This window comes from Lichenostomus cassidix, chromosome 2, assembly GCF_008360975.1.
Source record: "Lichenostomus cassidix isolate B80296 chromosome 2, HeHo_3.0, whole genome shotgun sequence".
Taxonomy (NCBI): domain Eukaryota; kingdom Metazoa; phylum Chordata; class Aves; order Passeriformes; family Meliphagidae; genus Lichenostomus; species Lichenostomus cassidix.
Genome location: NC_139482.1, coordinates 80,142,375 through 80,156,790, shown reverse-complemented (window position 1 = coordinate 80,156,790; position 14,416 = coordinate 80,142,375). Strand labels below are relative to the sequence as shown.

General features: G+C 43.1%; 1 protein-coding gene across 1 annotated transcript in view; it reads left to right on the top strand.

Annotated features, from left to right (window-relative positions):
- Positions 1–12,727, top strand: part of ANKRD33B (ankyrin repeat domain 33B) — a 45,761-nt gene extending 33,034 nt beyond the window's left edge. The window contains exons 3-4 of the mRNA XM_085052139.1: positions 2,957–3,097; positions 9,561–12,727. Of these exons, the coding sequence (XP_084908265.1) occupies positions 2,957–3,097; positions 9,561–10,408 (989 nt within the window). The 3' untranslated portion in view covers positions 10,409–12,727. The remainder of the gene's footprint in view (positions 1–2,956; positions 3,098–9,560) is intronic.
- Positions 12,728–14,416: the final 1,689 nt, after the last annotated feature.

The following is a 14,416-nucleotide window of genomic DNA, read 5'->3' as shown; positions in this document are numbered from 1 at the left end:
AAATGAGTGGTGATGTTGCTGAAGCAGAAGCAAAATCATTAGACATCATTACGGGGACAATGAAGGAAAAAATGGGAGATTGATTCAAACAAGTGATTGAAATAACAAGTGGAAAGAAAGGGAGGAAGGAAAGTGATGAAAAAAAAGGAAAAAGAAGGAAAATTACTTTTTTTTTCTGTGTTCTGCCACTGCTGGGGTCACAGCTACATCAGTGTATAGTAATTGGCATGCACTAGTGTCCAGAGGGAGTTGTATTTGCCTACAAAGTATAGATGTTTTATGTTACAGGCACCAGTTTGAGGCAAGGCCGTAGAGCTGGGAACACAAAATTGGAAGTTATCCCAGTTTCTGTTTATTAAGAAAGACATGAGAACACAAACACCTGAAACACCCAGAGGATAAAGCATTCTGGGTGTCCTTTGTTCCATCCATCTGTGAGAAAGCATTCACTGCCCGTGGGCCAAACACAGGCATTTTGCAGGTACAATTCACAAGTGAAATGTTACTTGACAAAGCATCTTCCTTACTATGCAGCTTACTCTTCTGCCTGTATTATATCAATTATTAGGTAATATTGTCATCATTATAGGCATTTCCTTTGTGGCAGCAATTAAGTGAATTAAGCTATTACAGACATCTGTGCTGATCTCTAAATATGGCTTGCAGGGAGAAGAAGTGTACCCTTAGCATGCCAGTTCTGGTAGGAGATAGATCTGGCTTACAAACAGCAAGAGCCTGCTTTGAATTCAGTATCACCAAACTGGCTGAGCCCAGGCTCATTTATTTTAGAGCTGCTTTCATAGCAGACTTTACATCACAAAAGACTAACCCGGTTTACAATTGAGATACAGACACAGAAGAACTAAAGCAAACTTCATGGCCTTAGATCAAAAAGCATATGACAGGATTTGAACAAAAACTTAGTAGCTCTGAGTTTTGCTTTGAATTTGTTATCTGTTTGAACCGAAAATCTGAAGCAAACCTCAGAGGACAGAAGATCCTCCAGATTAAAACCGAAGTGGTTTTCAGGAATCCCTGAGACACAAAACTTCTGGGAATCACAAACTTCTTCATTTTCTTATTTTATTGCTGGTATTTTTTTCTCTCCCATTTGAGGCCGTTTCTAGTCCCCCAGAGAATTTTGGTTAAGCAAGTTCTTTCAGGATTAATTCTTCAGATCACCCCAGATTTTCAAAACATCTCTTACTGTAATTATACTTTTGGCAAAAGGAAGAATATCTTTAATGATGTAATAATGGCTGAAAAATCTTCCATCTTATTATTTCCACTTGTTTCAATTTGTCTCTGGTTTCTGTGGTCAAAAAGCAGTATTGCAACTGTTCCAAAACCTTCATGAAGACACATGCTCTACATCACTGAAATAGAACATGTCCTGCAAAACAATTTGGGCACAAACATTCTGCCAGTTGTAACTGATTCCTTGCTAGGATTTGATCTTATGCCATAAAGTAAGTGAAGGTGAAACCTCTGTATTGAGTAAGCAGGACCAGGTCACTTGATCCTGCCCTGAACCCAGTTCACTTTTGCTTTGTTCAGCTTACTGTGGTTTGCTGAATCTCTATATTTCATTCTCGTTGGATTGCACAAGGTACAGGGAGATTTTTATTGGGTTTTCTCTGACTGGGGTTGCTCATCTGATCTGCAGTATCTCTACATCTGCTTAGGTTTCATGAGCATCTCCAGTTATGCAGAGAGGTAACAGAGTCAGAAAAAATTATAGGAAAAAGTAACACCTGCAACACATCTTAAATTAATTGTTAATGATTTTCTTAACTTGCTTTTGAAAGTAAATAGAGGACTGTGTTGGTACAAGTGACTGTTGATGAAATCTACACCAGATGTGACACTGTAGACTTTTAAAATTGTCCTGTATGAATTATAATCTGCTTCAGTAACATTTCTAGATGAATTTGAATGGCACGCATTACAGAATAGTCAGCTGGACTGCAGACTGAGATGAGAGAATATTTTTACAGCTCCTACTAATTAAATTGTGATTGTTGCAGCTGCCTGACAGACGGCATTATTTTATGGAGCATCAAAGCATCATAAAATGATTGACAAGTGAAGGAAAACTGTTTTGAACGAGTCATAATGGCACTAGCTTTTCATCTGATAGTCTAATTATGAAGATTTGATGTCTTAATTGGTCTTCCAACCATTTAGCCAGAGATGTGCTCAGCTCCTCGGTATAGCCTTGCAGACACCAGTTATCCTGGCATACAAGGCAAGTGAACGGCAACAACAGTTGCTTTTAGAAACAGAACTTAAATAATTTATTTTACTACCAAAACTGAACATCAGCCCCATTTTCCAACTGCAGGAGAGTAGACAAGTGGCTTTACACTGTCAGATGGAAAAATAAAAATGTGGGATCCTACACAAAATGTTCCTTTCTCTTGTATCAGGCCTGGCATGGCTCGTTAGCATTATTGGCTGGAACAACTATGCACAATCATCACTTTTTAATGAAGCACCATGATTGTAAGGCTCAAATTTACCAGGGGAGGGAAAAGCTGATCATTTGCAGTCAGTTCCCCATGATGATGGGCCTTCTTTCCACAAGTTGTAGGGATTCCCTTTCCAGTGCTACTCACTGAGTCAAGAAACTGGGGCTCCTTGCAACCTCAGAATGACCATCTCTGGTCTTCAGTTATTCCCTTACCTTGAACTGACTTTCAGAAAGGAGAGCAACTCGAGAAAAGGTGGGAAGCCAGGTTTTCCACCTCCTATCCCAACACGCTGCTCACAAGTCAGGGCCACTTAACCCTAAGGCTGATAACTGCAATGAGCGGAAGAGGACACAAAAAAAGAGATCTTATAAATTATCTGCATTTTCCAGTTATCAGCTCTGCAGGAGTAATTTTTTGGTCTATCCTTGAGACAGCACCTTCATTCTGTGACATATTTTCTTTGCTTTTTTGTTTCTCTAAAGGGCACATAACCATTACAAACTATTTGTTGAACTATTTTCCCGGGCTGGATATTGAGAAGAGAAATGCCTTTGGATTCACAGCACTGATGAAGTCTGCAATGCAGGGCCGAACAGAATGTGTGAAAGCTCTGATAATGGCAGGTATGCAAAGTGCCTTGCTTCTTCTTTCTCATCATCTAACTAAATACTAGACAGTCATATGCAGCTGCCAAAAAGAAAATTGGCTCTCGGGGTGTTTGCTCTGAGAGCTGTGGTACAGCCTTCCCTGGAAATGGGTGCAGCTTTTAAATAAACCATAGACAAGGCAGAAAAGGTATGTGCTGCGGGAGTGCTCAGTTTGCCTGTACAAACTCATCCAGGAGCTCTCCTAGAGCTCTCAGGGTGATTGATTGTCTCCAGGAGAGTCTGGGGAGCAGGATCACCAAAATTTCTAGCACAGGAGTTAACAAAATCCATGGCACAGCTGGGAAAGACACTCAGGTCTCTTGCTGCCAGCTCTGTGTGTGACAGGGCAAGGGTGGGAGCACAGCCAGACCTCCACTTCTGTCTCAAACTGGGGCAGGGACTGCAAAGCTCAGGGGGCTCCTGTCAGGAGAGCTGGGTGTGGGGGCCACATCCCACAGGGAACATTGGTGGGAAATTTAGTGACTTAGGCTTTTTATTAATGCCTTTAAAGCTCTGAGTTTGGTCTCTAGGTTTCTGGGCAACAGGGCACCAGCAGGTCTGTCTCTGCTGCAGGGAGGCAGTTGTGGCACAGGCAGTGAGCAAGTCTCTCTCTGTCCACCTGTCTGTCTTCACATCTGAGAACAGGAATTATGTTTCTTGCTCTTGGCTCTTGTCTGCAGTTGAATTTCCAGCTGTATTGCATTGCAGGGTGAAGGGGTCCTGGAGAGGAGACTCAGAAGGCCCTTGAGGGGTGACAGCCTCTACAGGAGCAATCCTAACATACAGCGTCTTTCAGCCACAATATTGCATGGGTTTTTTACATTAAGTTATTGGTATAGAAACTATTAGATGATAATTAAATAACTAGCTTGTGTTAGTATATATCCTTGGTTTTTGGTTGCAAATACTTGACACATGGAAATAATAACAAATGGCATGTGAATATTGTTACTATCTAGATCAAGAGTCCAACAGGTCCATTTCGTTGAGAGAGATCTTGAATAAGCAGTTCATTTCAGTGATTTTGCTGTCACAAGAGTCTAACCCCTCATAATCAGAATATTTTAAGCTGCAGGCTTTTATCAAGCACAGTGATATTACTATCATTCGTTTAATAATATCCAGTTTCTAGACATTGATATGACACAGAAAACATGTGGTAACTGGTGTATTTTTTTCTGCTAGGTTCTGTAGTCTCTAATGCTGGAACAAAGGCTTAGGAATTGGATCATTCATTTTGGAGTTAAATTTTTATGACAAAAAATATGAAACTACTGTCAGAGCTCGAATACTGCTAGAAACAGATGCACTTTCTGGACTCACACATACTTCATGCAGATGCTAGCTCTGAATTTTCCAGTGCATGTCATAAATCATCACTCAAAATGAAACTTCAATCCCATGATTTCTGACTTGTCGAATTTGCCTTACAGTATCATGACCTGTTATTATCACTAGAAATCTGACAGAAACTTGTTCTTTCTGTTTGGGTCACTAGAAGCTGTTTCACAATCTGCCACCTATGTAAATAACTCAGTACTTGTTATTTAGATTCTTATACAAAAAGTATTGCTATCAAAGTTCACTGCTGTGGTTGCTGCCTCTGGCATCTGCATAGCCACTTCTTGTTTTCATGATTCATAAGAAAACAGAATATTGGGGAGAACAAACCTTTAGCCAGCCAGAAAATGGCTTTCTTGGCCTCCATCTTGAGTTTGCCTACTGAAAGTTTTATCAGCCTGTTTGTGCATCAGGGATAGTGAGGATACCAAAGATCATCCACTGACTAAAGACCTGTAGAGTTAATACACTCTTGAGTTTCTAAATTGCAGTTTTAGTGAGTACTTGCAGTTCCTCACATTTTCAGCTCAAAATAGGGGCTGCAAAGGAAGAGTGGTAAATTGCCTGCACCTGTTTTAATATCTGATTACTTTTTAGCACTGCACAGTCTGGTGAAATGGAGGGAGGGAAGGAGGGAGATGCTCATTCAGAACGGATTTAGAAGTAATTTGGGACTTAAGGGACACTGAGTGGCTGCTGACAATGAAGTGCTTGTGTGCTGAAGAAGGTAAAAGAAGTTGTTATTAAAAGATTTGATAAAAATATCACTTTCACAAATAAAACAGCAAAATTCTATAATAAAATATAAAAATGTATGGCAGCATAGAGGGGAAATGCCCATATTCAGCTGTGGGTCTACTTGCACAGCTAGAGAGCAGGTGTGTGTGTTTAGAAAAGAGTTACAGCTGGGAGGTTTTTAAACCAAATATCTGTTTAGTGGCTTGGGTAAGACCTCTGCTGATGGCCAGCTACTTATGGCAATGCAGGAGGTCACTAAAGCAAAATAACTCACTTTCCTAACTGCCTAAGCATGGAACTAGCACAGTCAGATGGGGAAAGAGGTAACAGCAATGTGTGACAGATGGTCGGAGCTGGATTGCCAAAGTGACTGCTCTTTCTGAAATTTGAGTTCCTGGAGGGGGGCCAAGGTCAATCACTACAAGATTAAGGCACTCTGAGACACTTGGCCAAAATGTTGCTCTTTCAAGGGGAGCCTTTGGAACATGTGAATTTGCTATTCTGGAGCACACAGCGGGTGAAGGGGGAGCCTGGTCTCCCATCGGCAGTTTGTCACAGGCTGCTGCGCTGCCAGCACCGCGCCACTGCCAGCACTCATCAGCAGAGCCAGCCAGAAAGGCTGGTTGTTATTCACGTGTCAAGTCCTGCTCTAATCTCCAGTGTAAACTCAGTAGTGCTTTAGTAACACTGTCAGAGTGGCCCTGGAGATTGGGCTTTAAACATCGCCTGTAAAATGGGCTGATAACAGATGCCTGAGCCTCCTCAGCCCCTGTCTTTAAACTCAAGGTGCCAGTTCTGCATCTCAAAGGACATTAAACCTTGATAAAAGAGGATATTAATATCCAAAAGGAGCATGTGTATCCAAACTAATTGTGCTGAAAATTATCTTCAGGAAAACTTTTAGGGAAAGCAAGGCAAGTGGCAAGTGCAGCTTTCCTAAAAGAAAATTTGTAGGCTATACTTACACTGAAATGAAAATTAGTTCAATAAGACTTATCACATTTACAAAGGGACATGACTACTCATGTCTATTCCAGATAAGGCATTCTGCTGAATGACAAGTTTGTTCAGTAATGTATCCTGATTTGTGCAGAAAATCAATAAAACTATGGTAAATCATGCCTTAGAAGAGATTTTGTGATACAAGGTACAAAGTCAGCATCGACTTCTGTTGAAATGTTGGGATCTTAATACTCTGTAGTATTGTTTTCTGAGATGAAGTTTCCAAAACACTTGGGGACTAATCTGTCAAAAGGAGGGGTCATCTCCTCAAAGGGAGGTGAGCCAAGGGTGACAGCAGGGCCTCAGCACCAGCTTCATAAGCACAGGTGCTTCTTGAAGGAAGGGGGCAGGGCTGGTGACAAGCTGGATCAGCCAGCACTGCAGTAATTGCCAGGCAAGTCCACAATGACAAAGGCAAGTCCACAGAGACAAGGTAGCTCTGAGGTCAAGCAAGCAATGGAGTCTGTGGGTCAGGGTCCAAACCAGCAGGGCACACGGCCAGGCACAGGGATAGCCTAGACAAGGACCAGAGCTGAGTGCAGTCTCCAAGCAAAGGTGAGGAGCCCCCACTGAGCACTTTCTCACACTGTTCTTTTTGAACTACTCTGCTCCAAGGTCTCGCAGCTGCGTCATATCAGAGCTGGAATCTTTTTTTTGAAGGTAATGGTAAAGAGCTGTCTGTACCTCTCTCTTTTTAACAAGCTGAGAATTAAGTTTTGTATTTGAAGACAATTCCTTCAGCTGCTGTTCTTCCTGTATTAATTACTATACTTCAATCCACAGCTAGTGAAGTCTGATTTGATTGATTCTTCCTCTTCTTTGCCTCCTTTTTGACTTCCAGTCTGGGCCCCATGCTTAACTCCCTGCAGTGTCCCAGTGCTCCCTCTCTGAGTGGTCCTTCCTGCAAATTTCACTTAAATTACACTTAAACTGTGATCAGCAATTTTGTTTAAGGTGTCTCTTTCCACATTCACTCTTGGTTTGTGTCTCTAGCATCCCCTTTTAAGGAATTTTCTCAGAGACTTAGCAATTAACTTAATAGAGTTAAGACTGAGGTTTTGATCACTTTTCCTATGCTTTCTTTTTTCCTTTGTTTTCCTGCAATGACAAAACATCCTTTGTGGGGAAGGTTATACTGAACTCATCACAAACTGGCTTGTGGTTGCTGTTCCTTATATCAAGTCCTCCCTGTTATAATTTGAAATGCTGTCACCAAGGTAATCCACCCTGAAAAAAAAATATTATGGTATTCACTGGCCTTTTCCTCAGGTCTCTGGACATCTCCTTCTTGCAAAGCAATGGGACAGACTATCACTTCTGTGACAAGATCTGTGTAGGCAAGTTTTGTGTTGGCTGTTTGAAAGTGATCCTTCACCTGTTAAAGAAGCCCTTCAATAAGTCAAATGTTGTTTGTATCCCAGCTTTAAACTCTTTCAAGAAACCCAGAAATTACCTACCAGGCAAATAATAGGAGTAAATCATGAATGAATGTTGCAGATCTCAGATATGTTGAAGGCAGCCAGGCAAAGTGCCCGTGCCTGTCCCAGGGAATGTGCCACAGACCTGCTGAACAGACTGCAGACTGCAGCGTGCAAAGCTCCCTCCGAGATTAGTCCAAGTTCAAAGGCAGAATATAAAACAAAGGATTTTCAGCTTAAGAAGTTGTTTGCCTGACACCAGAGAGTATTCACTCATTTTCGTATTGATTTCGTACATTTGCCTTCATACCCATATTCTGTAAAACATCAATTTGTGTGTGTGTCCAGGTGGTGTGTCCAAGATCACTTGGATGTGAAGCACAGGACGTGGTGCCAATTGTCAAGTCCTTGACACAGATTCTTTTTAATTGGTGCCATCAAGCCAGTTTTTGGACAGGTCCTTTGTATGCTTTAGCATTCACCAGCTGTAATCTGTGGAGTATTTGCAACAGTGTCCCGCTAACTTCACCTTCCAAAACCAGTTGCTGCTGCTCTGTGTTCTGCAGCAATTTTTCCACAGATGCACTATGAACAGAACTTCCTCTGTCCTTTAAAGAGCTCTTCTGTGTGAGCAGGACTGGGCACGTGCCACCCTCATGGACAAATGCCCACAGCCACATCCTAATATCATGGGAGGACTTCTCTGCAATTTTCTGGTTGCCAAGGAAAGTGGATATAGTACTAATGAAGTTGTAAAGGACATCATGGAAAGGACTAGGATGCCTGCTTCTCCTGTTACTCTTGTATCTTCTCTTCAAGCATCCAAATGCCCTCGAGGAGAAGAGTGTAACCCCACTTGAAAACAAAAGAGTGATGAACAAAGGCAAAGGCCAATGTGTGAAGGGTGTCTTAGAGGAAGATGGAGAGATCAAAAGGAACACAAAGGTGGAAAAGGATAGAGAAATACATGGAAAAAAAAGAATGGTGATGGGGATAGATATCAGAATTGGAACGATACAGATCATAAATTTGGAGTGGGAGGAGGATAGGCCACTAGAAAACATTTCATTCCAAGACCTACCACTTCAAATGTCTAAGCCTCTGCTGTGTAGCCTGTATTGCAGCTGCCTCTTATGGCTGGTCCCCTTGGCAATAGCAGAGCTTACAATTACTTCATTTCCTTGGGGCTGGTTAGTTCACATAGATGAGAACAGCTGTTCTAGGCTCAGACTGAAGGTCCAACTCACCCATTATCCACTCTCTCAAATTTATGGAAACTTTCCTTGTGTTTGATCCACCTTGTTACCATCCTCTCAACATTTCCTAATTCAACAGGGTCCTTTCAGACATAAGAGAGCATGAATTACACATTTGTTGTTTTCTCTATTTCCCCTATTTTACTTTCTATTTTTTTCCATTTTTAATGCTTTTTTAGAAATTAATTATATTTCATTTGCTGTTTTAATCCCTAGTGAGCAGTGAGTGAATATTTTCATGGAACTTGTGATCATTAGCCTAAAATCTTCCTTCCAAGTGGCAGTGATTGCTACAAAGTCCACTATTCTATATGGAGAAGGCTATTTGTGTAGATAATTATTTCTTCCCATATTTGTAAATCTTTTCTTGTGAGCTCAAATGAATGGCTTTTAAAGCAGCAGTCAAGATTAAGTGCAGGTGAAATTCATTATTTCGTTATTTGTAATTTTAAGAGAATTTTATATATACAGTCTTATTGTCTTTTACCTTGCTTTAAATAAATCAGGAGTTCAGAAAGTCAGGAACCCAACCTCTCCTTATTGCATGTCCATTTTGACACAAATGTTATTGTGTATTTTATGTGACATTTTCTTGCAGGGATCTGCCCGACTTACGTCTGATCACAGCAATGGGAGTGTGTGTGGTTTAATAAATTTCTGCTGATTTCTTTTCTTTTTTTCAAGGGGCAAATGTTCACGCAACTGACCCAAGCCGTGGACTGACTTCATGGGAATGGGCTTGTTTCACAGGAAGATCAGAATCTGCCTTCGTCATGCAAAAGCTGATGGACAGGCCATGCCCAGAACAGTTTTCTGATCAATATAAACCAGAATGGCCAAAAATGAAGGAACTTCTCGCCAAGGCTGCAGAGCCAAAAACCTGTCTGCAGAAGATTTCTGAGTGCGTAAGGGCAGCTGTCTCATTCCGGTCTTTCTACGGCCCAGAAGAGGATGGGGTCCTTGACCACATGGTGAAGGTGACAACGAGCTTGGGAAGTCCCTTCATCGCTCTGGCGTGCCGGACTGTGTGCCCAGGCAGCCCACCTTGTGTGGGGAAACGCAGACTGGCTGTGCAGGAAATCCTGAGGAAGCAGCGAGCGGAGGAGATCCGATCCCTAGACAAAGATCACGTCAGCAGCTACGAGAAGCTCTTCCAGAACTCCAAGGTCACAGTGATCCCCAAGAAGAAGGAGCGCCGAGCCAGCCTGCAGCCCATCAGTATGGCAGTGTCTCAGGTGAACACAGTGGCCACGAGGAAAGCAAGCCTCCTGCCGCTCCACCTGCTTCGGCGGAGCAGCGTCCGGCCGGGATTTGTCATCCCCAAAGTCCGTGTCAGCAAGGCTCCTCCACCCACCTTCCAGCCAGAAAAGGCAAGAAGGAGGAGCAGTGCAAAGGATGACCCCTATTTGCAGATTCCCAAATGGAGATACAAGGAGCTGAAAGAGGAGCGGAGGAAGGCAGAGGAACAGGAGAAGAACAGAGCAGAGGCTCAAAAACCGAGGCAGGTGTCTCCTGCTCAAAGCAGGACCTGATTTTAAAGGCAGTTGCTGAGAAGGTTCTTGAGCCCCTAGTCTTGTTATCTGAGAGAGATAACAGACTGAATGCCTTTGTGCATGCCCACTGCTCGTGGAGATGGAATACTGAGTCATGGTCTTTAAGGTGCAGAAATACAGCAAGGGCTATGCCACAGCATGTCTGGTGGAGCAGGAAGGTATTTTGAGGTGGAAGGCTTACTAAGTTTGCCTGTCTGGTGTTGACAGGAAGTTCTAAGTGCTGCAGTCCTCTTGTGGATTCCTGTTTTTCCAGCTCCTGGTGAATGACTAAGAAACAGCTTGAAAAATCTGTGTGTGAAATGATCATATTTTGTGTTTGTTCATTTTGTAATGGACAAAATCAAGGAGTTGTGCTTTTGACACTAGACATTCCTCCCTCTCCTTCCTTAGGTAGACAATATTGCAGAGGTTTATAGTAATAATTAAAGTTTAAAATATACCACAGTGTTGGTTGGCAGTGAAAATCCAGGTCTACAATTGTTTTGGATATACTAAGCACTTTATTTCTATTCCAGTAAACAGATTTTAAGGATAGGTATTAAATTCTACAGCTCTATACGGTCTGTATGGATGCAGTTCTTAATGCTATTGTTTGCTCTGTTGAATCTAAAAAGGGCTTAATATGAAATATCTCTGCAGCTGAGGTATGCACATCTGCAGGTATAAACCAGGGGCAGGGACTGATTTCTTTGAAGAACAGAGAATCTGAGATAATTTTTGAATGCCACCATCACCCAAGATTTGCCTCCCCCACTAGACTTCCCTTAACCATTATCTGTTGTCTCCTCTTTAGTCTCAGGGAATTTTTTGTCATTGCTTTTAACTGTGAAATAAGGAGAATGGTGAAGCACAGTGGATATTTTTTAGGCTGATATTTAATTCCTGTTTAAAAAGCTCACCCACTTTATTGTGAACCTTTCCAGATTATAGCCAGGACAAGAATATTATGCAGCTTTCAGAGGTTTAAGCAACTTTCCCAGGCATCAAGTCGAGCTGTGTGTTGTGAATACCCAGAGATGCAGTACCAGGCAGCTCAGCCGCTGGTGTGGCCAGATGTCACTGTAAGCTTTGGAATGCCACCTCTGCGTGCCCAGAGAGGGCAGTACCTCCCCCCTCTGTCTCTGTGCTGGGAGAAAACCTTCCCTAGCATGGAAGTGCATCTCCAGGCGGCAGTTCCCACGGTTGCTGGAGGATCTTATGCTCCACATTAAGGCTTCCTTAGGTTGTGCCAGCAGTCAGCCTGACCAGCATGCCAAGCCCTGGCAAATTCTGATCAGGAAGGGCTGTAAACCTGCTGGTTGCTGAAGAAAGACCACACTCTTAGAACTAGAGGTCAAAGGCAAACAGCAAGTCATGGAGCACCTGCTCAGGGTATGGTTTTGCTCAGGCTTTGCACACATTTGGACTGACATGTGCTGCAGTGTGTGCTCCTGAAGGGGTTGCTGTGCTGGAGACCAGGCAGACCCAAACTGCTGCTGTCACCAGCTTCTCACCTCAATTAAAGAGAGGGAAAACTTTTCCATCTTTTATTCCCACAGCACAAAGGCTGGCCACAGTCTCACTGAATTTGTAATGAATCTGTGCATGTCATAGGAGAAATAAATTCAGTTGATTGAAAACTAGTGCCCAGACCAGCACTGCCAGCTCCTGTCTGCGGGGTCTGGCAGAGGTTAGCACAGGTGTGGGAAACAAGGATTTTTCCACACAGCCTGTTCTTTGTACTTCTTGCTGGAGTAGCTGTGCTGGCCGGAATGCATTGCTAGGTAGCCTCCTAGGTCAGAGCTGGAGGAATATGCACCTGCTGATACACCTGCCAGTCCTGGGAATATAAAGAGGATTTTAATCTGCAAGTGAATCAGTGCTGTGCAATTCATAGGCATCAATTTTGTAATGGCTTTGGAGTGACCAGAATACAAGCTGAACTCATTTCTTTGGAAAACAGGAAGACAATCTTTTGGCTGTCTGTGGCAAAGTTATCAGGATAGATTACAAATTGGTACACTGGACTGAATGGTTTAACTGTTAATTTTTGTTTACTGCCAACCCAGTGTTTTGAAGATTTAGCACTCAGACTAGGTATCTGAAAAGCAACCTGTGCTGCAGCTGAGCACTTGAATTTGCACTTTCAGTACCACTTGCAAGAGACTGACAATTGACAGGTGCTCTCAGGGATTAACGTACGGTACGTTAGAATTAGGGTCTGGAAATTAGGCCTATTTTCTAATCCTTTGTACTTTACTGTGTTTATGTGCATAAATGTGATATTTCCATTAAAAGAGGCACAAGCTGTTAAACTTATTTGGCACCTTCATTCTTCACAGGGGTTTGGGGATGCTGCTTTTCACTTTCCAGTGGATCTAAAAGCCCATTCACTTTCACCAAAGGACTCATCAGCACCACCTGAAGCAGTTTGGTTTCCCTGGAAGGACTTATTGTGGATTAACTTCCTCTCCTTGTGATTTTTTCCCTGGGAGTGAAGGAAAACTGCTGCATTTGTTCCCCATCAGGTTTTGGTTGGTCATCTCACTGGAGAGAGAAGCCATGGCTTTGCTGGCCTGTGTCCATGTTGCTCTGCTGCAAGCAGGTGGTCTCCCTGTGTCCTTGCAGACAGTGTGACTCCATTTTGGGTATCTGTATAAAGTTTTGCACTTGCTGGATTTGGAAGTGCAAGACACAGGTGTCTGTGTCCTCCTTGCCTTCCTCCCCTGCTTGCCTCACTGCTCCCCAGCTGTCTTCTCCTCTTCATTGCTGTCCTCAACCTAAAGGCTGCACTCCTCACTTGCTGTTTATCTTACCTGTCTGAAGGTTGCAGGAGGCAAAGTTCCCACAAAAGATGCTTCCTGAAATCTGTGGCAAACAGACCATAGTGGAGGAGAAGGAGGAGGAGGAGTCACGCCTGGCTCGCTTTTAGCCATGTGCCCCCTTGAGATGTTGCTGCCAAGGAGGATTTGATTTATGTTGGATTTCAACATAGAGTGGTTTGATCTGTGTTTTGTTGTGGATTTTTTTTTCCCCAAGAGATCCATAACTATGAAATGCCAGGCAATACAGGCTGCACTTCAGGTTGCTCCTGGTCACTCAAGCAGCACAGTTTACCTCCTAAAAAAGAGCAAGCAAACCCTTGGCAGCACCCCCTGGCAGCTGGAGCCCCTGAGGGAAGGCAGAGGTACTGCTGCAGAAAGATGTTCCTCAGAGGGAAAAGGGACATTAATTCCTAGGGCAGAGGAAGGTTTTCTACCTTCCCTCAGCACCAGGCTGCAGTTTGGCACCCAAGTGGGAATATTCCGGAGTGTTGTAACTGGAGCAGGGGCTGTGTCTGCTGTCACAGCCATGGCTTGTCTCGGTGCACTGGGAGCATCTCACCATGATGCTCCCAGGAAGCTCCCAGCACCCTGGGCTGACTGAATTCTGCAGTACCTCTATTAAAAAGGATTTAAACAGTGACATTGGAAGGTGAAAGTCCAACTGCTTCTCAACATTCTCTAAAATTGTATTGGGTTCTCATCTCTGGCGAGGAAGAGCTCCAGCATGGAGGTCCCCAGAACCCTTCCTCCCAGAAGGCACCCTCTTTCCCATCACCCAATACCAGCCACTGTGCTGGGCATCATCCAAGCAAGGAAAAAAAACCCAGAAAATATTCATAGATACCTCCAAAGGCATTACAGGCTGTCACAGTATTAGAAAAGAAGCCTGGAAAATGAGAAGGGCCAACTTGTTTTGGAGAACAGGAATTTTCTTCTGTCTGGAGAATTCCTATATACAGCTAAATATAGCACTTACGGAAAAACTTCATGAAATCTGGACCCTTTTCACTTTGGCTGTGGAGCTGCTGACTACTGGGGAGTATAAATGATATCAGCCAAATCCATGCTGAGACTGAGATGTGCTTTATAATGCTAAATATGCTAAATAAGGATATCCCAGACTTGGCAAACTGGATGCTCCAAATCAGTTCCCCACCTAGAAAATATCTATGTAATTAAGTTA